Source organism: Phoenix dactylifera, chromosome 4 (assembly GCF_051530095.1).
Source record: "Phoenix dactylifera cultivar Ajwa chromosome 4, Ajwa_hap1_PhDact_Kaust_v1.1, whole genome shotgun sequence".
NCBI classification, from domain to species: Eukaryota; Viridiplantae; Streptophyta; class Magnoliopsida; order Arecales; family Arecaceae; genus Phoenix; species Phoenix dactylifera.
The window spans coordinates 45,448,536-45,474,020 of NC_143193.1; the positions used below are offsets into that span (position 1 = coordinate 45,448,536).

The 25,485-nt window shown below is 38.5% G+C and overlaps 2 protein-coding genes across 9 annotated transcripts in view; both read right to left on the bottom strand.

Annotated features, from left to right (window-relative positions):
- Positions 1-2,057: 2,057 nt before the first annotated feature.
- On the bottom strand, positions 2,058-17,956 carry LOC103719872 (protein phosphatase inhibitor 2-like). Of its 4 annotated transcripts, XM_089930182.1 has the most exons (6): positions 17,531-17,683; positions 15,050-15,114; positions 14,826-14,834; positions 11,551-11,666; positions 11,286-11,444; positions 2,058-2,706 (listed from the first exon to the last, which is right to left on the bottom strand). In XM_089930182.1, exons 2-6 carry the CDS (start codon positions 15,052-15,054, stop codon positions 2,444-2,446), a joined length of 552 nt encoding a protein of 183 aa, XP_089786308.1. In that variant the 5' UTR covers positions 15,055-15,114; positions 17,531-17,683; the 3' UTR covers positions 2,058-2,443. The 4 variants fall into 4 exon arrangements, with proteins under 4 accessions (XP_089786308.1, XP_089786309.1, XP_089786310.1 ...); XM_089930183.1 differs by lacking the exon at positions 14,826-14,834 and having other exon boundaries at positions 17,531-17,956; XM_089930184.1 differs by lacking the exon at positions 14,826-14,834 and having other exon boundaries at positions 15,050-15,129; positions 17,531-17,610.
- Positions 17,957-19,137: 1,181 nt separating this feature from the next.
- Positions 19,138-25,485, bottom strand: part of URE (urease) — a 44,416-nt gene continuing 38,068 nt past the window's right edge. For all 5 annotated transcript variants that reach the window (XM_039133756.3, XM_008809333.6, XM_089930181.1 and 2 more), the window contains 5 exons: positions 25,260-25,418; positions 23,400-23,570; positions 20,640-20,774; positions 20,286-20,357; positions 19,138-19,585 (listed from right to left, as the gene is read on the bottom strand). In XM_039133756.3, the coding sequence (XP_038989684.3) occupies positions 19,364-19,585; positions 20,286-20,357; positions 20,640-20,774; positions 23,400-23,570; positions 25,260-25,418 (759 nt within the window). In that variant the 3' untranslated portion in view covers positions 19,138-19,363. The remainder of the gene's footprint in view (positions 19,586-20,285; positions 20,358-20,639; positions 20,775-23,399; positions 23,571-25,259; positions 25,419-25,485) is intronic.

Below are 25,485 nucleotides of genomic sequence, written 5' to 3' on the forward strand. Positions count from 1 at the left end.
TGTTGGCCGACCATGGTAGATACAGAGGCAGTAGAGGGACTGCGGGTATGTGACCTCCTAGTTGCAGATGGAGCAGAGTGGGATGAGATCAGACTTCGACGGCTGTTCGGGGTGCACCTAGCTGCGAGGATCCGATCCCTTCCGTTACCAGGATGTGCAGGGCCGGATGTTAGGGTTTGGGGTACCTCGAGCCGGGCCAATGTTAGGCTGGGAGACCTTTTCCGTGTTATCCAGCCAGAGCATGAGCGGGGGCCGGATTGCACTTGGATCTGGAGGTCCGGACTCCACCCGCGTGCAGCCCTTTTCTTATGAAGGTATTTTGGGACCGCCTTCCGACGAGAGCAGTGCTGAGCAGGCGTGGCTGGGGGATCCCCGCAGAGTGGGGGACGTGTGGAGCTGAGGAGTCGATGGACCATTTGCTTTTCCAGTGCACATGGGCGAGGTCGACATGGCAGTGGACCGAGGTCCCGCAGGAGGCTCGGAGCGCGAGGCTACAGTTTCTCCAGGTGATACGGCAGGGGCTTGCCAGTCCGAGTACTCGGCTGGAGGCCTTTAGAGCGACTTGCACAACACATCAGATTTGGCTGGCAAGGAACGCTCGTACTCTCGGAGAGCGCAAGGTGTTACCGAGGTTTGCTGCGGAGCTTGCCCGAGCACAGGCCACGGAGATCAGGCCCACCCTTTCTTTAGATAGACCTTTGATAGCTCGGGACACCTGGGGTTCCCCCTCTGCTACGGCAGCTCCTCAGATGGTGTTTTTCACCTGGGAGCCCCCCCGAGTTTCCTCAAGGTCAATTTTGACGGGTCGGTGCTGGATGGCGGTGTGCGGGGCGGTGCAGGCTTTGTCATACAGGGCCCGCATTCTAGGGTGGTGGCAGCAGGTGGCTGCCAGCTGTTCGACACGTCGGTACCAGGGGCAGAGCTGCGAGCTGCCTGGGCAGGTCTGCATCATGCGCGAGTGGTGCTGCAGGCTAGTTCGATTATTCTGGAGGGCGACTCGGCCACGGTTATTCGATGGATTCAAAGGGGGCCACAAGGAGACGGCACAGACCACCCCTTGGTCCGCGACATTGGGATGATGATGAGAGATGGGAGGGTCCTTCGGGCCAAGCATGTATTTAGAGAGGCCAATGGGGCGGCCAACTGGGTGGCGGCCCACGCGGCCCACCACTCAGGGTACACCCTCTGGTCAGGAGAGGGAGAGCTACCACTAGCACTCCGTGAGTTGTTGTATTTTGACATTCTTGGATATATTTGTACACGTATTGCATGAAATATCCGTTTCAAGCAAAAGAAAAAAAAAAAAAAGACGAACTAAATTTCACCACATCCAAAGCGGATGGTTTATTTCAGATGAAGGGCATTTGATGGATCGGTGTCATCCTGTAAAAGATCTGGGTAAAATAGATCTGATTAATGAATGAATGCACATGAAGAGTGTGTTTTCTAAATGGAACAAAAAGAAAAGCATTTATAATGAGATGGCGACGTTGGTCGGCAAAATGGACGAGCAGAGAAAAGGAATGAAATGGACATGACATCAGTGGAAGATATATAAACTATGGACATCAATGCCTGCTCGCAGGGATTTTACCTTGTGTCGGAGAGCAGTCAACCAAAGCTGACGGTAGTTTCTCAAGTTAAACAACATCAAATCTTCCAACCAGCGTATTTTGTGAAGTACTGATGTTTTGCGAGTGCACCATAACAAGGGGTGTTGTTTTCTACAGACGGCCTGGACTGTGGTTGTCTTTGAGCAATCTAGAAAAGCTACATGGGTTGTCAGGATCACCAGAGGCCTAACTCTTTTGCTGAAATCAGAGCTCAATATTTTGATAAAGTGACACATGTATTGCTCGCAGATCAATGAGGGCAGTCTTTCATATTTTCCCCATGAATAGCTGCAGAATACGTTGCATTATCTCTGCCATAGCAAACTACAAACCAAGGTGAAAAGGATCCACCAAGACTAACAAACAGGAAATAGCCAGCAGTTGGCCATGAGAGAAAGTATGGCAATCACAGAATTGTTTACCATTTCCCAGGAAAAAAAAATATTAACAGCATTCTCAGTCTCAGATTTCTGTACCACGATTATTCAATGACAGGCCAATACCTGGCTACATGATTTACATGGTTTTCATGAAAGTCTTACATGTTTTTTCACTCAAAAGTCTTACATCAGGTTGCGTCTAAAATTATAGAAACATTTGCTGTCACCTAGCGAACTATGCATTAAAACAATCACAAAAAGGGAGGGGTGGCGGGAGAACGTTTACATGGATTGGAGATCTGGAGATTTCACATTGCAAAGTTATGTTGTGAGAAACAGATTTCACTACCCCTAGCTTTTTCTCGGTCATGAACTAGTATTTTCACCAAAAGAGAGTACATCATGCATCTCAATACTAAACTCTTATGCAACCTTAAATAACAACAAATACTATTTATAGACTCCATCGCATGGAGGATGCATCTCCTGATATTGATTTAGGTTGGTATTTTGACCCTCTCCAGGGTCAGCTTCCTTCACACCACCCATCAAAGAAGTTGAATCCTCACCCTTTCCTTGGCCATTGTTGTCCTCGTCAGCCTCAACATCTACAAGAGATCCTGCCCGTAGTAATTCCTTCACCTTGTGGAATTCATCATAGTGAGCCCGTCGGTGATCCTTGAAACTTAATCTTGCTCTATCTGTTTCCGAGTCTGAAAAGAAGAAACGGGAAAACACAACTTAACGTATGTATCAGTATGGTCCTTCGAATTCAGTTTATTTTCCACTTCATTTTAAAGTAGATAATGACCAAATATATTGAAAGCAGACAAGTACATCAACCTTTTAACTGGCCAAGAAATGCCCTTAAAACCTATATAGGCCAACATACATGTTCTTTATGATCAGTAAGTAGCACTATGGGAAAACAAGAGGAGAAAAAAAAACTCAGACTTAAGGAAACACATAGGAAAGATATAGCCTTTATGCACATCATTGCTTTAGAAGTCACTAATTTGATTATGAAATCAAGAAACAACATTTTCTAGATAAATATGATATGTAAAGATTTTAAAATATCTGACCACATATCAAAGACAATGAAATATCAAACCCATACCGTGGGACATCGAGATTCTTCTTTATGAGGTATGCTCCATTAAGGCAACAATTAACATGTAGCCAAGTATGTATCAACGACCTCGATGTATATCCAATTAATTGTTGTTGATATATGTTCTATGAACCAGACTCACCATCAACCATGCACAATTTTGGCACCATATATAAGTCTACTAATATACCATTTCTAGTGGCCCAAGACCTTAACCAAAAAGGCTAGCTAGAAGTTACTAATTGGAGTCCTTGGCCCTGCTTACCTCATACATTCCCACTGTTTTAAGGCAAGGTCTCACAAGGGGAAGGGTCCAACCACAAACATCACAATTGGCTCGTGGTTAGCCCTTTTAAAGGAACTGCACAGGTGCGTATTTAGGCCCACTCCCACATCAGGTGTGTCCTGTATGGTCCCTTTCCAAAATCTTTGATAAGGCCATGTTTAAGTTTAAAAATCTTAAATCTTATCTATATTAGGCTCAGCATTCATGCAGGATATTTTCTAGGTGAACTTAGTGCAAGCTTCTGAAATATGAAAATGCTTAATTACCAAAAGAAATATATGGAAATGCTCAGTGATTTAATTGCCTTTACGAGCCCAGTTCGCCAAGATGTTCCGTTGGCTTGGAACCCTGGTTGAAGCTAAAGATTATTTCTATGATGTCAAGTATGTTTGATGTTGGAGCATCTAATGGCCAAAAAGTAACTTTGCTTCAAAAAAGAGTGCAAAATAAAAGGCATAATATGACAGGTAGCTATAAAATGAATTTTCTGAATCATCAATAAATAACTGATCATAACCAATAACCAAACTATTTAACGCCAACATAAATAACAAAAGGAAAAAAAATGGTAGCCAAATATATAATAGAACAGTGGGAAAAAAAAACTAATCAATATCAACAGTTTAATCATCTACATACAATTTCAAACTCAGAATTTTTTTTCTCTCTTTTAATTAGCTTCCTTTCCCACTATAATTAATCACCGTGAATAACTTAATATAAACAGATAACTAAGGACCCGCTACCCGACTAACAGCAGAATGCATGAATTCTTTATTATTAAGAAGAAAATTTGAAACCAGGTAACAAAAATGACTTTCTCTGCTACATGAAATAGCATAATTACACCGGTCTTAAAAGTACAGCTGCCAGTATGGGAAGATAGCTACAGAGATAGTACGTATATGGGAACTGAGAAATAAGAACCAATGATTAAAGAAATTCCCAAAAGTGGGAAATCCCTGATATGGTGGTTAATTTTTTGCATCTCCAGGCACGGCAGTATGGTATATAATGTTGACAGTGCATTTCCATGTTTTAGAAATATGAAAATTGATAATCAACCCTTCTTCTTTGTAAATTCCCTCTTTTCTTGTTTCTCTTGTCGAGCTCATCAAGGTTTTCTTTAACATAAATGGATGTGCATGTAAGAGTCATTTAAAAGAGAAATATATCAAGACTTCCCCATTCTCTTCTCCCTGAGGTTTGGATTTGGTGGGAGGCAGTGACCATGGTGACAACCAGCAGCCACAATGGATAGATCAGCAAGCTCAGCAGCCTCCCCGCACTTCTCTCTCCTTAATTGTTTAAATTCCTTAACTTTGTTCCTCATAAGGATGGAGCATGTGGTGCTATGGAAAGAGTTTGAGTTTGGCTTCACACAGACAGCATCATACTAGCCCCCACCAACCCTCCACAGCAAGTTCTCCAGACAAGGAAACTGAATCGAATTAGTTTTCCAAATGCATCAAGGGGGAAACCCTTTGTTATTTAGAGAACATGTTTCATAGCAACTATGCTTGAAAATATCATGATATGAAAGCACTATCGTATCGTATCCTCTTTTGAGCTACACAATGAAAATTGCACATACAATGCATGTGAAGTTCCAAAAATATTTAATTAACTTATGCTAATGAAGAAGCATTTATACTTATTTCTATAAATCACACAAATAATAAGCATCTATTTCTCATAAAATATATTTATTGTCCAGTATGAGGTTCATATGACCTAGTTTGCAATTGCAAGTACAATCTGATATCTGGTTCTCATCAATTAATTTGGCAACTACAATAACCAATTGTAGGTGCCTATGGCAGAGTTTAAAGTCACTAGGTGCTGGGTACTCATGGCCTGGGTTTATGTCCCACCCTCAGCGTAATACAAATTAATGGAGCTCTATCTCGGCCCCCTTCTAAGCTTTTAAAAAAAAAAAACAAAAGGAGATAAATCATCATGTGCATAGGCTTACATGTCTATGGGGCTACTTCCATTCATGTGTGACCTAGAATGTCCATAATTGCATCAAGTCGCATGCAGGCAGTCTAAAAGTCAAGCTAAGGACTAGCCTGAAAAGTCTTATTAAGTTAGGTACTATGAAAATAAATCTGGTCAATGTACAAGCTGAACTGAACGTGTGAGATTCAATTAGTCCACGAGCATGGGCTAAAATCACTGCATTTCAGCTTGCAGATACACGAACACCAACTGAAACAAATCCAGATCAAGTCCGTCTACTAGGATGTTCAAAAAGTAGTTAAGCCAGATAAACAGTTGGGAGTCACAACCGCTACAGGCTGGATTGGATTAGTTATTGTGTACAAGAGCAAGGTTTGGTCTTATATTGTTGGTTGCATTGGATTGGGCAAATACCAAAATGATTTTAGCTAATTCAGGCTTTCCTTAAAGCACTGATGCTATAATATGCACCTAATCACTAATTAATTTTAGAGTTACAATGTCAGAGATAAGTTTTTTTCTTTCTTTTTTCTGAATATAACAGTAGGAAGACCTACATTCGAGGAAAACCACAAGAAGCTGCATCAGCATTTGCAAGAAGCAAAAGTTGAAAGGGATAGGACATGTCATAGAGAACAAGGGAGGAGGTAGTGGATGAGTATCTGGCGAGGAGATTGGCCAGTCTGTTCCCTTCATGTATGATAAGGAGACTTTGAAGGCATGGAGAGCCAACTGACCTTGCTGAATTTCCCGCAAAATGGGATGGAGAGACATAGATTCCTTAGAGAGACAGGAAGCAACCATGGTAGAGTCTCCCTCCACCAGATGCAATCAACATGAAGATGATCCCTTGCTGCTTTAAATTTTTTTTTTTTTGGTTTCGGTTGGGGGGGAGGGGGGGGGGGGGGTGCTGGGAGCGGTGCATCAGCACCCATATCTAAGGAATCCTAATGGCCAGAATGGTGGTAGTATTATCCTGGGTGTTCAGGTAATTCATCAACTAGCACAATGCTTTATCCAGCTATTGAGGCTGAATTCTTGGCCTCACCTTCAAAGATTTTCACTATTCTGCGCCTTCCATATCGACCATGGAATATAGAGAAACCTACACTGAGCCTACCTCATACTCTTGATACCTACCGGCCTCTGAAGGAAGTCAACGACTGCTTGGCATTTGGGCATCGGAGGAAGGAGGATAGCATTTGCCACAGCCCACAACACTACAGAGTACAGATTGCCTACAGAGAGAATAAATGCTACATGTAACCTAGCTCATAATGTATTAAATATCCCTTGATGATGCAATAGAACAACCACTAGCAATCTCCCAATGACAAATTTCTATAAGAAACATAACACCCTCTTATGAGCAGGAAGGTCCTGTTTCCACCCATAGTTACTATGATTATCACTAGTAAACAACATCTTCTTGTAAACCTGTTGAATAGAAATTCCAGTATTATAATTATGATCCTAACAAAGCACATTCTCAACCCTTCCTTCAGCTCAGTGTATTGCAAGGACTTCAGTTACCACCATAGGCAGAAAGCATTGAGCCAGTAGAATCTTGTACTAGGTACCTTCCTCAGTAATGAAGTTGTTGACGATAGAGAACCGAATGAGAAGGCTCATATCCACTGACTTTGCCATCTTGGATAATGGAGCATGCCCAAACTAGGGTTCAGTGAGTACATCAATGCCATTGCCATCACCAATAGACCCAATAAATTTATCAGCAATTAGGAAGCTGGCTTTGCTTATGGCCTTCCAGATTGGAGAGCTCAATGTTGGGGTCTAGCAGTTGTACCAAGAACCCTCAAAGCCATCCTTAGACCTCAACAAACTTAAAATCATGCTGTTCATGGATCACTGCCATGCCCGCTACTTTGCTAAGTAAAGCTTGCCACCATTTATTGACATTTGGATCCCTAGCCCCTGCAGTTCTTAAGGTTGGCATATAAATTCCTAAGACACAGGGGGAAACTTCCTCACAGTGGAATCATGTACCCACAGAGAGATTCTCATAATTTGCTAGAGCCAATCCAAGAAATGTTGCAGAATAGCTACATTCAGTAGCAAGTGCATGGACAAAACACAAATGACAGATTAGACTAGAGTCAGATGCCCAACAAATGATAGGGACTACTATTTCCCAGTATTAAGGTGCCATAAGATATGGTCGTTTATCAACTACGTGTCACTGCTTTCAATCAAACACCAAGCAAGGGAAGACCTAGGTACCCTCCCATGTCCTCTGCCTTCAAAATAGCCATGCAAGAGGCCAGAGATTCAACTACAGAGTGAGCAAATGACAGATTGGAGTAGAGTCAGATGCCCAACAAATGATAGGACTGCCATTTCCCAGTATTAAGGTGCCATAAGATATGGTCTTTTATCAACTACGTGTCACTTCTTGTCAATCAAACACCAAGCGAGGGAACACCTAAGTACCCTCCCATGTCCTCTGCCTTCCAAATAGCCATGCAAGAGGCCAGAGATTCAACTACAGAGTGAGCAATATTGGGACTAAAAACTACCATTGAATTTGATAGGATGCCTTCTATACAGATGGACTGTGTTAGATTGAATAAGCTATCTGAAAGAATCACAATCTCGCTGCCAAGCCCTAGAGACAAGGAGGCGATAATCTGCGAATAACAAGTGACCTTTTGCTGGCCCATTTCTTCATGGACAGAAGCCATATATTTTACCATTAGCCATCTCTCTATTCAGTGCCTACTTAGCATTCCATCGTAAAGGATAAATAAGGGGATAATGGGCATCCCTGCTACAGTCCAACCCTAGAGTGGAAAGAGGCGATAGGGACCCCATTGACTAGAATAACAAAATTAAGATCTTTGACAAATCCATTCACCCAACCGATCCCTTGATGTCAGGACGTTACCATACTAAAACATGGGACATGTTGGCATCCTGAAACTTACTATGAGAGAAGCAGGGGGGTAGGGAGGGCGAATAGGCACAGCTGGAGGAGGACTAGACTGAGGGGACAAGTAGACAAGGGAGAGTAGGATAGGACAGGGAACAAAGGAGAAGAGGAAGGGAGACGAATTTGGAGGAAAGAGAGGGGGAAAAAATAGGATGAACACCATCATCTACCATCCATCACCATCCACTAGCGGTCACTATACGTTGAACAAATGCCTCACTAGTGCCCTAGATTGGCCAAGGATTTCCTTATTTGACCAAATTAGAAATAATAAGAGAAAGCAAGCACCATAAATACCATACCCCATAACTGCATTCTATCCGCCCATATGCAAGGACCCAGGGTCTTGTGTGAGTCCTGCAATAAGTCATTGGTCCAATCTAGAATGATGCCTAGAATGGACCAGTACTAACCAGGTTCTCGAACACTGATTAAAGATACATATGAAGTTCGGTTTAGATGCAAGATTATATGCCTCGTGGCTCACTAGGTATAACAATATTAGGAAAAAAGATTTAATAAAATAAAAAAAATAACCTCAAATATCGGGTGCCCAATTTGCCCTTCCAATATCCAATTCTACTATATAGCAGTCATGTTAGAGAGGCTTTGTGTCAAATTGTCCTCAGCACAGAGTCATATACATCTATTATCATTTCAAGAAAGTTGATTCCTAAAGTCTGGTGTCATTTTCATGATTATTTCAGAACCTTTTTTTAGATTAGAGATATCTATTATCATTTTGAGAAAGCTGATTCCTAAAGTCTGATGTCATTTTCATGATTATTTCAGAACCCTTTTTTAGATTAGAGATAATTGTTGATGAGACAGATTTTCTTTTTGGCTCTACAACTAAGTTACACAGTTATACATAGCGTATCAAAGTATATCATGCTGCAAGTAAGAAAGATCTTGAACAATCAGAATATCAAATCTGTTCAAATATTTAAAATATATCTCAGAGAATGCATTTAAACAGATTATTAAATGGAGTATTTATTTAGTTAGACTAGCTTATAGTTAGGCAGATGGTTATCTAAGTTGGAAAGTTGCAAAGTACGATCCAAATATTATTTTAAACATACCAAGACTTAAGTTTCAGCCAAAACCAATCAGTTTCAGGCAGAATTTACTAGTTTCGGCATTTATGGATTAAACATACATGAATCCATAAGTGATCAGCCAATTATCAGGGTTGGTCTGGACTCTTTGCCCTGCTTAAGAACCATTCAGGCCAATTAAATTAGTACAAGGCGCATGGCCTGAATATTTATGCCATGCGGTTCTTTCCACTTTGTATAGCTTTCTTCTTCTCACTCCATTTCCCTACTTACCTTTGATCTTCCTTTGTTCTGTATTCATTCTTCTTTTATTCAATCGATCCTTTCCCTCCATTCTCTGTAACTGTCAATCTCGATGGCTTAAATAATCAAGGGTTCTGGAGATCAAGGCTGCAAATTGCTACCTTTTGTAGGAGCCTAAGGGACTTGATCAAGTGTCCTATGTGCAAGATGTCAAATCCTCCCAAGTCCAAACAAAAAGAACCCAGTCACCATACTGAAGACCATTAATCTTAAAAGACTTGAGAGTGGTAGTACCAGAACTAACGCAATTGCCATCAGAAATACAAGATCAAAAAAAACTAAGAGAACACTGTCTTCCAACTTAGCTTGTTCCTTTTGTCATGAGCCTTCTATAGGTTTCAGGTTCAGATGGGTTTCCAACCCCAGTTTAACCAATAAATAAATAAAGAAAATAAAGAAAATACTCAAAACAAGAAGAACCAAGCCTGGAACAAAAAGGCCTCAAAACCAGCCGCAAAGAACCCTAAAATTTATTTACATCCTAGTCTTTAACCGAACTCTTCATGATCTCCATATCCTGTTGAAAGTTCTTTTCACTCATGATGTCTTTCAGACTACCAATGATACCCTGCATTCTTAGCACCTTTTCGAAATTCCCCAAAGAGATCTCCAAGATATTCGAGGTAGTTTCTGCATAAGTTGCCATATTTGAAATTTTGAACAACCATCTTCAAGAATTTCCACATCTCATCAAGATACTGTTGCCTTTTAGATCTCCAGTCTAAAACCTCATGGAATTATCTCAATAGATTTTTGAAGATGCCAGCCATAAAAATCTTGGATTGCAATTAGGATTGTGTATGTGGGCTACTCGACCATGCATCAGCTAAGAAACACTGGTAATGATGGTGGCCCTAAATCCAGTCATCCATCAAGATTTCAGGATTAAATTTTTTACAAAAATTGCAAAGATTTCTTCAATTAATCTTTTAGGTAACCAAGTGAAAAGAAAAACACCTGGCTGGAGGTCAGGTGACAAAATCCATACCTAGACCAAAATATCAGTCCCAGTTTCAGTCTTTCATCAACCCTTTCAGGACAAACTACTGTTCCAAAGACCTAGCCAAAAGCACTAAAATTTGTCCCATTACCTCCTTTTCAGCATGACTTTTGACTTTTGAGCCTATGGAGCCAGGTGAAAAGGCCAAACTAGGACAAGATAATTGCAAATGTTAACTTCCCTGTCGACAGGTAATGCATTAATGAAAGAAAACAGCTTCTTCAAAGGCAAAGCCCTGCTAGGCAATCATTTTATAAGCTCATACTGCTGATCTTCCTATCTTCTGCCGTTTATGACAAGACCCTCTCTATTACCAACAATCTATTTGGACCAACATCATCAACCTTGTACGCATAAAGAAAACAAGAACGAGTTGAGTAGGATGTCATTTTTGTTCCTCACAATGATTTCACTTGAACAATACATGTTTCATGTTAAAACAACAAAAGGAGCATCTAAACCAAAACCCAGTCATCCTAAGCATCCAACATACAAAAGGCACATTTAGATCTCAGCAAGATAGAAGTAATAACAGCAAGAAGATAGCAATGCCAAGACAGATACATGCCAACAGCCAAGTAGCAGGATTAGAAAGCCATAAGAAACAGGTAACAACCTTCATCTTGTTCCATGGCATCTGCTTCATCTTCAGAAGATGTCCATCCCCCTTGCCTTCTGCTTGAAGAAGCTACGTCATTCAAGGCAGTAAGAATTGCTTCCGCATGAGCAGATTCATCAAAGCATTCATCAAAAGCACGCCGTGGTGACAAAGAACCTACAAAATCAAGAATTATGTTATAGTTGCTAGTTAAAAAATTATGTCATGATAATATCGGTTAAAGTAGATAGGGCAGATGGTAATAAAAGTTGCACAGACAAACCATCATCATCAACAATCATAGGGTGATATGGTGTCTTAGGCTCAGTGATTTTCTGCCTTACTGGTTTATTTGCTTCAATCTCATCCAAGTTTGCCTCATTCCATCTCACACGACCCCTAGTTAAGAATAAGCATGAACAGAATAAATTGGTTACTTTGCAAAATGAATATAACATTATAGATCATAGTGAAAAGCTCTGCAATATATCTAAAGATAGCAAAATAATGCAAATAGCAGATTTATGGTTCCAGTCAACTATAAGCATCTTCCAACAATGAAGAAATAGCAAACGTTGACTCCAAACATGAGGAAAAGGGGGAAAAAATCCAAGATAAAGTTGACATTACAATAGAGAGAGGGAAAATTTGATTATAAGTATGACTGTAAAGAAAGAAAAAAAAAATCCCAGCTTTTATTTATGTCATCCTTCATCACATGTTTTTCATTTTTCTAGCCTAGATCAAATTAGAATATGTTGTACTGCATTAAAAGAAATTAGAGCATACAAACTGCAAAAGATCAATCAGTATAACGAACATTCTAAAATAGAAATTCATGTCCTCAATTATTTCAATGTTTCACAAATGCACATCTTTTCTCTTTGAGGCCTATCATATTACCACACAACAATGTAGCATGCTGTCCATTGGTTGGCTTTCTTGGTATGAGTCCAGTTCTAATTAGATATTAATATCAGATGTCAGACACTAGGAAGAGGTGTATGTGCATGTATTCACATTTTTAAGGTGATAGTTATTAAAACACATGCAGTTATATTTCTTGACAATTTAGCATAGTAGAATTCAACAGAAAGATAACATAAAATTATGAAACATTGTGATGGATTAGTGTAAAATACAGCATAGTTGATCCATAAGTAAAAAATATGCCTCATAGATGCAAGTGATCCATCAAAACAACAGATCCTAAAAAAAATCCTTGGCTACATAGCATATTGCAAAAGGGACTAGGAGTACATCCCACTCCAGTAGGGATATGCCTATATATGCATTCTGATAGGTACATAGCTTTTGTTCCTGATATAGTCAAGAAATATTGCAAAAGGAAAGTTGAGGGTGTCAGATTTTTGCAACATTTTTATCATGAGAAGTCAACCTAGGAGTTTAGATACAACAGGCCATAGGCTGCTAAGAAGTCCCCTAGAGGTCTAACATGGATTAACAAAAGATAAGTTAATATTATAATCTATGACAATACCCTTGAGTGTCTGTAAGCTATATATTCATATAATAGTTTGTTTTGTTGCTAGTCAAATGGAAGTTACTGGATGCTTATCCACTTAAACAGGCAAACATCATCCAAAAATGGGGCAAAAAGTTTGCACGGTTGACGCATCAAAAGGTCCTTAAGTAGGGCAAACTTATTTCACCCCTCATTGAAATAGGTTTAACCTAACTACCGAACTCTATCTTCTCCCTCTTTTTCACCCTTTCCCAATAGCTTATACTACTGACCCTAAAACTTCAACCAAATAGGGGATAGTACGAAACCACGGATAAGTAGTTAAGGGGTGGTCAAATGGAGTTAAAAAAATCCATCCACTGGTTAGCTATCCAACAACCAGTGCTAAAAAAGGATTGGATATAAGTATATCCATATTTATGTCCATTTTTACTTGATGAACACAAACATGGACATGGATATTAATAGGATGCTAAAATTTATATCCATATTTGTTTTAAATCAATACAGATACAAATCGGATAATGTTAGAGTGAATAAATGCAGATGTAAACCGAATAATAAAACTTTATGAAACACCAAATAAAAGATATCATTTCGAAAGTAAATAAAGTTAAAAATGCGTTAGAATTGATACTTATTTTCCTTTAGAATTCATTAAAGATACTGGGCATTTGGATATGAATCAGATAGTGGTCTATTCATATTTGTATTCCATTAATCTTTGATGGATTTATGGATATGGATGTTCTTCGGTTGTTAAAAGTTGTATCCAAATCCGGATAGATTTGGATACAACAGATTTGGGATGATATTATTTAGCCCATTTTCACCCCTACCAGCATCCAAACGTTGGCTTAGTGTATAACATTATGTAACCTTGGAGATCTGTTTCATGCCTTGACAGGATTCTGCATTATCATGCCTATCAAAAATAGTAAACTATCAGCCGAAGACAACTCTATAACTCTAGAGTAATACCTCAGGAGATCTAGCAAATTATTGGACCAAAAGTTCTTAAAATCCATTATAAATTTGGGGCTGAAGCCCAATTTGACTCAGTCTATCCTAGCAAAGGCAGATTGGGACCGATGCATCTCGCCACTTGGGATAGCTTGGCATCCTAGTAACTCATTAAGACAACATTTTTACTTTTCTCTTGTTTCTTGTTTCTAACATTTGTTTATAGGCTTTCTTGTTATGTCATTTAAATTCATCACCCTTTTTGTTCATGACATGATTGATAAGTAGTGTTTCATTAAATATTATTATTTTTCAATTTTTCTCAATCCACTCGAGCTCATGCCAAAATCCGACCATCGGCTCAAAAAACCTACCCTAAATTTTGACATGCAACTTCTAGAAACATCTTAAATTTTTTTTAAACAAAGGATGTACCAGTTAATCACTTGGTCACTGGCCTATCCCAAGTGTCAGGATAGGAGTGCCCTCGTTTCATCTCAACTCAGCCCTGGATCAACTAGGGTCTTGAGTCCAAGATTTAAATGCGCAACCCTATAACTCTTATTACAAATTCGATCATTGCTAAACAATAAGCATATATAAGCAACAATACATTCAAGAACTAGCAAGCAATGCTTGCATTGGGATGTTACTTATTAGTTTTTGGAGAGCATAAGAATGCATGATTTCTACACTATCATGTCTCAATATATAGTACTAGATAATTTTAGAATAAATATAGTCAATATGAACATCACAAACATAACATATAATTTACATACTAAAGTCACTCTTGCATGGTCTCATCAAAGTAATTTCATATACCACTATACCACAGTTTAAGTTGATTATGTGTGGAGCAAAATTTGTTGTACCACCCCAAACCCCTATTATGGGGCATACCATACCGTATTGGATCAGAACCAGCATGAAAACACTTTTTGGATCAGTACAGACCCTAGATCAACTTATATTAACGCCCAAAATCAGAGTGCGTAACGTACCGCACCAACATATGTCGACCCATACCATCCAATTTCAAGCAATACCATGATAAAAAGCGAGAAAATGGGCTCAAGAGTTGTTTTGGTACGGGATGCATAACGTACCATATTGACCTGTAGCATACCAAACCGGTGATGTACCAACATAATACTTGGTATCGAGATTGCAGATCTTGGTATATAACAATCAGTATATATCACAAAATGTAACCAATGCATTAGTATATAACAATTAATAACTTTGCTTAGATGACAAAGGGTATTGGCAAATTATAAGAGAACAACTACATATATTGCAACTATGCCTTTTGCGAACAAAATATACTAACCTCATTTTTTAGAATTCCGGATCTCCCTAACCAACCAAAACTCCCACAGTCAAAGTGAAATCAACCTACATGTACAAAACCTTTTGATAGTTTAAAAGTTTTGCCTCTTGATGCAATTATATGCGCAATCACTTTTATCACTCAAGAATTACATCCGTATTGAACCATAAAATGTCAAATAATGAAATTGCATAGTCAAAAGATGAATGGAGGTCTATACCATTGCATAGGAGACATAAGCACATTTAATTATAAAAAAAATATAAATAATTTACATAAACAACAACGAAAGCTAGAAGAAGAGGAAAAGAATTAATGTACTTGAGGAACCTCTCAAGGTAATTTGGCAAGAGAAACTAAATTGATGTCGACGGGTGTTTGTCTTTATTTACATAATCAAACTAAAATATAGTAAATGACTAGACATATGATGAAAGCCATTATGTTATGATACATAGTAAAAGATAATATATCAAGTTCTTAATTTCTCTAGGAATCCCACAAAAATAGTTCTAAACTACATGACTTAGTAAATATAAACCTCTGTATGAAATTTGTAGACTTGGCAAGAGCTTGGTATTTATATATACTAGAATATGTCATGTGTGTGGCACGTGGTGGGGACGGATAACCCCAGAGCATAGCCTCACACACCGCTCAGGAGTTAGCTTTTAATGGTACAATAGATGTCTCCATCGTTTTCTAGAATCTTTGCCAAATATAGGTCTGAACTTCACACACAAATCACTGAAGCGGATTCCATACATACCCTTTAATGTGCACAAAGATATTAATCCTTTTGAGTTTTAACATCAGAAACCTTATCTAACAAACAACGAATTTTAATAAATGCATTAACTTTGTCACTATAAATGGAAAAGTATAAAAAATTAGCTTATTGATTCAAGGTACACTTGGACATGAAGTTTGATTATCAAAAAATATGTTCTATTCATCTTTTATTTCATGCATGTTCAACCAGTAGATGGTGACTGGAAATGGTGAAACAAAATATATTTTTATCTCTAACCAGTAACAACACTCCATCCTGCAACGACATCCGGGCTTGCTTTTAATTCCTAGCCATCCTATATCAATCTTCTGAGCAGTTTCTAGCCCACCTAAAACTCTTCTTGAATCTTCTGTCTGCCACTCTAGATTAACTTGAGTTCAGTTTCAAATTCCAGAACCAATTCTAATAGTTTTGGGTCTTTCATATCTTAAATAGGGACTTCTAAATTTCATATAGACCCACTTGCATCTGTTATGGTTTTGTGGGAATGAAGGGGCTGATTCCCATTTTTGTGCAGTCTTTTGTCTGCAAGTAGATTCTATGCACTTATACATGCCACTTTTAGGCCCAGAACTGCTCATGTTTGGGACTCGCTCATTAAATCTAGTTGTGATATTGTACTTTGGGGGTATTATTATATCTCATTTTCACATTAGGACATTTTCAGTAAAATATTGTGCTCTCTTCCAGGTTTTTCTTGTACCCAAAAATTTTATTTTTGTATTGAGATAGTATTTGTAACTTACATCTGCATTATCAAGATATTTTACAAGCATAGTTTTTTTTATGTTATTAAAAGGAATATATGGCTCCAGCTACCTTAAAACTATAGAAATATAACCTTAAAACTAGGACAGTAAGGAGAAATAGTTTAAAGAAAATGAATTGTATGGTAAATTAGTACATCCAGAACAATTATAAGATTTAAAAAAAAGAAAAATATATGGGTACCATGCCACACGAGATGCATATCTTGAATCTAATGTACAAAAATCAGTACATATATTGTAGCAAAAGAAAATATGAATTAAAAACATGTCTTAGAATCACCATCACGCCTAACTATGTTCTCTAGAAATGATCCGACAGAGTTATAATTCTACCTAACTTACCAGAAATTCTGTGTTTTTGGATGGTTCTGTGCTAGAACAAACAACCTGGCTAATCCACTAAACCAAAAACTTATAAAATTTTTGCATGAATTCCACGTGAGCTACAGTTTAAGATTTGACTCCAAATCCTCTAATAAAAACCAAATCCCTATTCATGCCATAAGTTTCAATCAAGTCCATGACCTTAAAAAGAAATGTAACTCTAAACTACGCATTAATTTCCTTGAAAGCCACCTTATTTTATTGCAATTGACTTCAACAAACAAAACGAAAACCAATCTGGACAGGTTCAAATTCAAGAACACATATAGGGGGAAAAAACAAGAAATTGAAATTACTATTCTAAGAACCAAGAAGTTTTTATTGTTCTGCAAAATTTAACCAATATATCGATGCAATCTGGTCCTAAAATCATCTACCATAAAATGGGATCCTAGGAATCGATTCTACCGCATAAAAACCCGATAATAAAAATACCAAAAATATGCTATGGAATGCACGAAAGGGTAAAATTCAGGAACAAGAAATAGGTAGGGAAATTAATAGCAATCGAATCCAGTAATTTCGAATGCTTACCTGAAATCAAAGAGCCCAATGGAAATCGCGGAGAGAGAGAAAGAATGACGATTTTTGGGGTATTTCTTTAACTTCCGATAGGGCGACACGGGCGACACGGGCGATGTTAACGGCCCGGTCGAGCTGAGACGCGTGTTAAAACCCCAAGAACGGAACGGATTTGCTCAGCATTTGGGACATTGGACCGGCTTTTCCTTTTATTTCGTCTCGACCGGGAGAACAATCATAGTGTCGTCTGTCGCCGGGCGGTGGGAGGCCCGAATTATGTTCCGGGTGAGGCTCGATCTGGCCGGTTCGGTCTTTTTTCTGGGCCATGGCGGCTGAGAGGTCAACATCTACAGAACTTGAAACGATGGAAGTTTGTGCTCATCTATTGATTTATTCACTTGAATGGTTGAAGATGCCGATGAAACCAAGCAGTTTACTGTTATCTTAGATTGAATAATTCAATTTTTGTAGTAAGTTGATGAGTCGAATACATGCGTCAAATAGAAATCAAAAAAATCTCAACATACCATAATCATCATCGTTGTCATCTCCATCATACCATCGCCACTAATATTATTTGCACCTCCACCATCTTTATCACTTACAGCATCACCTCTACTGCCACAATCATTTTTTTAAATAATTAATTATAATAAATATATTTATATTTTAAAAAAATTAAAAATAGAAATTTAGACATATATTATAATAAAAGATTTCATAACTAATTTAGAAATATGATGTTCGGCCTCGTGAGGTGAACTAACGCAATACTTGGTTGCAGAATAAATGAGGGATACCCCACCCCACCCTCGGATAGGCTTATCCGATGGTGGGGGTTATCCCCTAACCCTAGGGTATAAACCAATTTCTCCCAAAATTTAAAATTAGTCTATAAAGCAAAATTAGGCAAAAACTTATTCCGCCCAATAATCATTGTATACCTAGTAGTATAAAAAGGCATGCTAGTGTTCTCCTTTCCCTTTCTTCAGACGACAATGTCGGACATCTAATCGTGGCTATCCGTGCTTTTGGCTCTTCTCTGAGCATCCTCAATCCTGGCACCAGTAGCCATGCCAGTATCGCTTGACCAGAGGGTGGTTCCATACTCCAAAAATTAACTAAATATTGGATTTAACAATTTCTTAAAAAATACTGTTGGATAAACTTGGGCTTGCCCGCCCAGAGTTCCCTGGTCCGAGGTCTTGGATGGTGCATCCTCTACTACTAGGTCGGGGGCAGGTATTCCACCCTTCTCTCTCTCACAAAAAAAAAAAAAAAAAAAACACAAGTACGAGTTGGAGATCATAGCACAGAAATGATTTCCAGAATTTGCCAAAATTTCTTGCTAAAATCCTCAAGCAAGAACACCCCATGATATTCTTGGAATGATGGCTAGCTCCCAGAATCTAACAACTTTTCAGCTTCAAAACAAATACTTGGAAATCATTCTAGACACATGTGAAAGACTTCTAGATCATTGGATTTAGCCACTATTAATCATCGATCATGCCAAACAGTTACAGTTAATTACCACCTAAGCTGCACGCAGTTCAACCTACACACGAGTGGTTGGACCAGCTTAGAACCCAAGTATCCAAGGAAATCAACAGACACTGTTGTTATCCAGATCCATCCCATTCTTCAGAAAGTAGTCAAAAATTCATGCTGATGGGAACCAAAATACTCTCAACATAAAAGAAAAAGGCAAATCTAGTATTCGCAATGGCTGAGCTCAGCAAATCAGCACAGAGAGCTGCCTGTTATAGTATACAACAAAGGCATTATGTGATATTCGTTTCATCATGATTTACTGGTGTTTGGGACCACCAACTCCACATGCAGCTAGAAGAGGAAGTAATTTCGAGATAGAGGGACAGAGGATGCTGGTTCGCATTTGAGAGCTTCGCCATTGGCTGTCACCGTGTATGTCTCAGGGTCAACGTCGATCTTGGGCAGTGCATCGTTGAGCTTCATGTCTAGCTTTGTCAAGCCACGCACGTTACCAACAGCCTCCACCCTTTTTTTGAGGCCATACTCATTTGCGATGCCCAAATCTTTTGCAACCTGGCATCAATAGCAAAATTCAGATAAGGTCATGTCATGCACAGATTACTGGGAGTTCAGTTGATTGAGAAAACAAGAGAAGCTTTTCTCCTGGACAGAGTCCTAAGGCAGGCGATGGCCAAAATGACATAGCAATCAGGTGCTATTGCCTAAGGTGCAAATGTTTATTTGTCTGGATAAAATCTTTTCTTTGGAGAGAGTAAATTTGAAGAAACTCTCATTGGCCTATGGTTGTTTGCTTTGTGGGAAAGAAGAGCCAGGTTCAAACACACTGAGCTAAGCATGTTTGAGACTTCATGTGCAAGTTTGGCAATGCAGGCAACCTTGGATGCCCTACTCGGTCAACCTACTAGAACTTCTCTTTGCAAGTTAAGGTGGCATAAAATATTCAACTATTGGTATATGTCAAGGTAGTCAGAAGAAAACAACAAAACTCTTGGCAGGAAACAAAACTCTTTGAACAATTTTCTCATCAGGTAAAGGTGAGAGGTTTTCCATGACTTATTGTTGAAGTGCCCCTTTGGAAATGGGAGAGCATTAGATTTCCCACTTGATGCCATTGTCAGGGAGCACGGAACAGACCACTAGTGTTGGTTTCCTTGTTGGAATCAATTCTGTATTCTTGTCTATGTGAAAAATTGTAAACTTGTACATGAAGTTTATTTTTTTTTAAAAAAAAATGGCAAGTCAGATAGCTTGCCTTGCTCATAAAAGCAATTGAGTTGGAGCTCGCAGCTTTCCCAAATGCACCAAACATTGGCCTCATCATCACCTGTATTAACAATCACATCAATTTTGTGATATAAAGATCTAAGAAAATGGAAAGAGAAGCCCCAACATTAATATCATCTCAAAGTGGATGTGCGAGTCTGCAAAGAATCATCTGCTACACGTCATCAAAAAGAAAAAAAAATAAGTTTGCCACCTATCATGTGGTAGGTCCAATTATATGAAAAATTGGAGTGTGCTTTTAGCGCATGGTATACAAATTAACTAGCAAAGGAGACTGTCGTTTCATAAACATCATAATAACAAAGAAGAAAAATAAATTTACCGGTTCTGGTGTAGGAATGCTAGCATTTGGATCGCCCATATTAGCCCATGCAATCACACCACCTTTGATCACCATTTCTGGTTTTGCACCAAAGAATGAAGGTTTCCAGATGACAAGATCAGCAAATTTCTCTACCTGTTCACAAGCAAAAGTCAATTGCTTAGATCTTAGAGCCTCTAAACTCGATATCCTAACCAAGAGGCTATATCATATTGGGGAGAGAGAGAGAGAGAGAGAGAGGTGGGGGTAGAGAGAAGAATATATTCTATAGAACAAATAAATTAGATTTCCCAACACTTGTAAGCAACTTTGCTTGAGAATTCACGTGTTGTTTTTCCATGCATGGTGTTTCATTTGAAAGTTATCTTGACTTACATTAAATATTATTTTCCATCTGTAGTCTTATATCCTTCAAGAGGCTATACAGTACAGTATGACATGCCAAGCTAGTATGTGCTAGCCATTCACAACCTACACATTTCAATGTTGTCTGATGTCGAAAAATTATTATCCTGTGATGGTAGGTGCCTTTGTAGAAAGATGGGAGACAATGTAGGAAACGAGAGAAAACTGGCTGATGCAGACAGGCTCTTGGACTTGAAATCCCTCAAATTTAGGGAGAAGATAATCATCTTTTTAATGAAATCTAATATCTGAAAATTCAAGGGTCGTAGGTTTCTCAATTTCTCTCGATCTGACAATATTTCCCTCTCCATGCTACCTCTCCTCTCCCCTTCTCACAAACATGGGTATTATCAGGTTAAAAGTAATCAACCAGCCAAAAAAGGCCTTAATATGCTAGATTAGAATATCTTATTCGGTTGAAATAGCATCATAAGTAACCTAAATAGGAATTTTTGGTGTAATGCCTTTGGCTTGAATCAGGCCGCCCAAGGCCAATGAACCTTGAACATAAGTCGACTGGGTTCAACCTAGATGGGATTGGACCCAGCCTATTTGCTCCCGAGCCCCTTCTCCCCTTTGTCTCACATGGGCAACCCTCCCATCGCCTTGCTTCACATGCACCCCACCTCTCGCCCCCTTCCCTTCTTCATCTCTTCCACCCATGTGCCCTCACCTCACCACCACATTTGTCTCCTGAGTGTTGCCATCACCCGACAACCTTCCCGTTGGCTTCCTCCGCTCCCTCATCTCTCTATCTCACTCTTCTCCTCTATCTTGCTCACCACCCACAACCACCCACTTCTATCCATCTCTCCCAATCCACCCTCTTCCTCCCATCTCTTCTCCCATTCCTTCTATTCTTGAATCTGGGATTCCTCTTTCTCCCTCTCTATTGTGGTTTTTATTCCCCTCAATCTAACCCTAATATAGGTTTTAGTGTGTAGGGAGAAAAGACCACCACATTGGACAAGAGAAAGTTGGATTTGAGGCCTCGACTTCTAGCTGCAGGCCGGATTGATGTAGACCCCAACTCTAGTACATTTAAATTAGTGAAATAATGCAAATTTGCGGTTGGGAAAAGCCACCTCTTTATTTATATTGCAAATCATTGCTAGTGAGTTTCTGGCGATATATCCTATAATCTTGGAATATCGTGCTCTAGGGATTGCAAGAATACTAATATTATAAATTTTACTAAAGAATTTGATAATGATGGACAAAATTTTCTATAGGGAAAGCCAAAGCCTAATATTGATGGAATCCATCAAGACTGCTAGATTTGGCCAAAGATAAATCAACTCTCCTATTTATTTAAAATGTTTTCCACTAGGTTCCATAACTTTTGGAGTTTCACATTGTTAATTGTGAAATTTCTGTCTCGCATGGACTTATGAAGGTTAATTGGATTAAGGGAAAAAATGGTTTTAATAGGGTACTTGGGCCTATTAAAGGACTCTAGAAGCTACGTTTTGATGCGTAGATTGTTTATAATTGTTAGGTATTAGAGAGGATTGTGTTTTGGGTAAAAGGGCTCTTGTAGACTTAATGTGTTTGGTAAGTAACCTCAACCTAACTAGTATGTTTTAGCTACATATTTCTAAAATATATTTTTATGTTAATTTGCTGCAAAATATCTTGTGAACTATACATTCTACATTGTGAAACACTTCTTTGAAATAAAGTGCCTGTTTCCCTATCAAATGCTTAGAGGTTCAGACTGTCGGTCCAGATTGTGTCGAGCCAATGTGGTGCCTACACAAGCACAGGTTGGCATGAGATGTGTACCATCACTAGCATACATCCATGCCAGTGCTCTCTTGTCAAGTGTCATGCTTGTTACAATATGTCATGGTATTATTAGCCATTAACACAACATCGAAACTAAAATTTCAACCGTTGTTCTCGCTAAATGTTCTTTGTATAAATGTAATTTGGATCAAGCAAGATAATGATATGACATTGAAACACTTGGATATCTTTGAAATTTATGTGCATTCACAATTATGGACTACTGCCACGTTTGTAGGGAAATATTAGTATTATTGGAAACCTTTGCATGAAACCTTGAACCTTATGTTTTGGAAGTGCTTGAAATACCTCTTTGAAAACCATGCATGAATGTCAAATATATGGAACTCTTTGGATATTCATGTATAATTGAGGACTTCATAAACTATTTGAGTTATCATTGTAATTTGGAAGATAAGACGAATGGTATTGGTAAAACAATCAAATTTTGTTTTTTTCTTTTGCTTTTGACTCTTGGTCTGGTTATGTTTTAGACCCCACCAATAGGGATTATAGCATGACACTTGAATTATCCCCGCACAATGAAAACTTAGAAATCAAACTTACCTCAATGGAACCAACGTAGTTAGAAAACCCATTGGCTATGGCTGGATTTATAGTATATTTTGCTATGTACCGCTTGATTCTGAAGTTATCATTGTCGGACCCACTGAATTCAATTGATCTTCCTCGTTGCATCTTCATCTTATGAGCAGTTTGCCAAGTCCGAGTAATCACCTGACAAGAACAGGGAGGCAACTTAAACCTTGAAGGAATTCACAATCAAAACACAATAACAGAAACAGATATCACCATGACAGTAGACATCCCTAATGTCTTGATGAAGTTCTAGACCATGTGTGGAAAGAAAGAAAGAAAGAACTACGTAACATTTATGCCAGACATACAGGCTGGGCTTATAATTAACAGAAATCAGCCAAAGAGGTTTATTGGTAACTCTATTTGAATTTTATTTTACATCTAGATCCAGATTTACGAATGGACTAAATTTCATGTATGTGCATTTGTTGATGCGGACTAATATATAATGCACCTGTATTCAGCTTCATAAACACGAATATGGAAATGAAACAGATATAGTCAGCACCATTTATGCCCACTCTTGTTTCTTACAACTTAAGCATTTCTTTGATTCTCCCACTCCATTATTGTTATCAACAGATTTTATTCACATCTTTAAGAAGATTCATTGCACCTCGTGGTTCAATATATATAGGGCAAATCCTTAATCTACGAACACCAAAAGTTTCATGGGAATAAAAGAACACACATAAAAAAAAGAAGTGCAAATTGTCTGAAATTTTCCATAGATGATTATGTTGATCATATAGTGTATATATAGGGATGGACTCCGCTCCTCTTGAGAAAAGAGTGTATCTATTCCTTCATATCCAAAATCAATTATTGGCATCCAAATTGAAGATTCGCGTCATTAATTATGATCGATACTACTAAAAATGCTTATAAATAAAAAATTATGTGTTTTGATGCTCTCTAACTTACGAATAAAGTAGACGCAAAAATGGATAGTTTCCATTTTTGCTAGTATGCTAAAATATATGATAAAATATTTAGATTGAGAATCCAGCTCTGATCATGGTCTACACATGTTAAAACATGCATAGATTGAAAGTCAATATATTTTAATGCTTAGACATGCACACACACACATATATATGTATGTGTATATATATAATATAATACATACGTACATATACATAAATTTGTGTGTGTGTGTGTTGGTGGGGGGGGGTGTATGTATGTATTTATGCATACGCATACACAAATGGTTTTATATCATTGTAACCGTACATTTTTGCACCCACTTGATGTAAAGGTTAGATACTACCAAAATATGTGATTTTTGGATTCTAGACGTTTTTGTTGGTGTAGATCATGATCAATCATGTGGATTTTCAATTTATCTGTCCAATCATTTATTTTTGACCTAAGAGGAGTAGATAGCTACTCCTCTCGAGAGGAGCACAGTCTATATATGTCAAGGTTTGTCGTATCGTACCGAACTGGATGGTACGGAGCATACCATTACCATACCGGTACACGGCACGGGGGGCGTAGCGAAACTCGGTACACCAAACCATTCTTGTACTGTATCGACATAGTAATAGTGTGGCACCGATACGGAGCCCGATATCGAGACAGCGTACCTTGATATATGTACATATGTATGCCTATACGTATGTATGCACATGTGTGTGTATACATATAGATAGTATAACATCGGGTAGCCAAAGGCTTATTTTAAGCGTGTTCAACTTATTTCATTGCATTACTTCACCATACCAACTTTTCTTCTCATGGCAACATGAGCAAATAGTACAAGCTATCATTTGCAAAAGACGCGAAGTATATCAATAAGCAAATGGGGGCGGGGACTTCACAAACCTCACCAACACGACCCATAGCTTGTGAATCAGAAGCTATGATACTGATGGCCCCCATATCATGCAAAATGTCTTCGGCCGCAATTGTTTCTGCCCGGATCCGAGACTCAGCAAATGCTACATCTTCTCTAATGTCCTTATCAAGGTGATGACAAACCAACTACAAGAGTTCATCTTCATTTTAGAGGTGAATTCTAAGCAATATCTAGTGACAGTAATAAGATCCA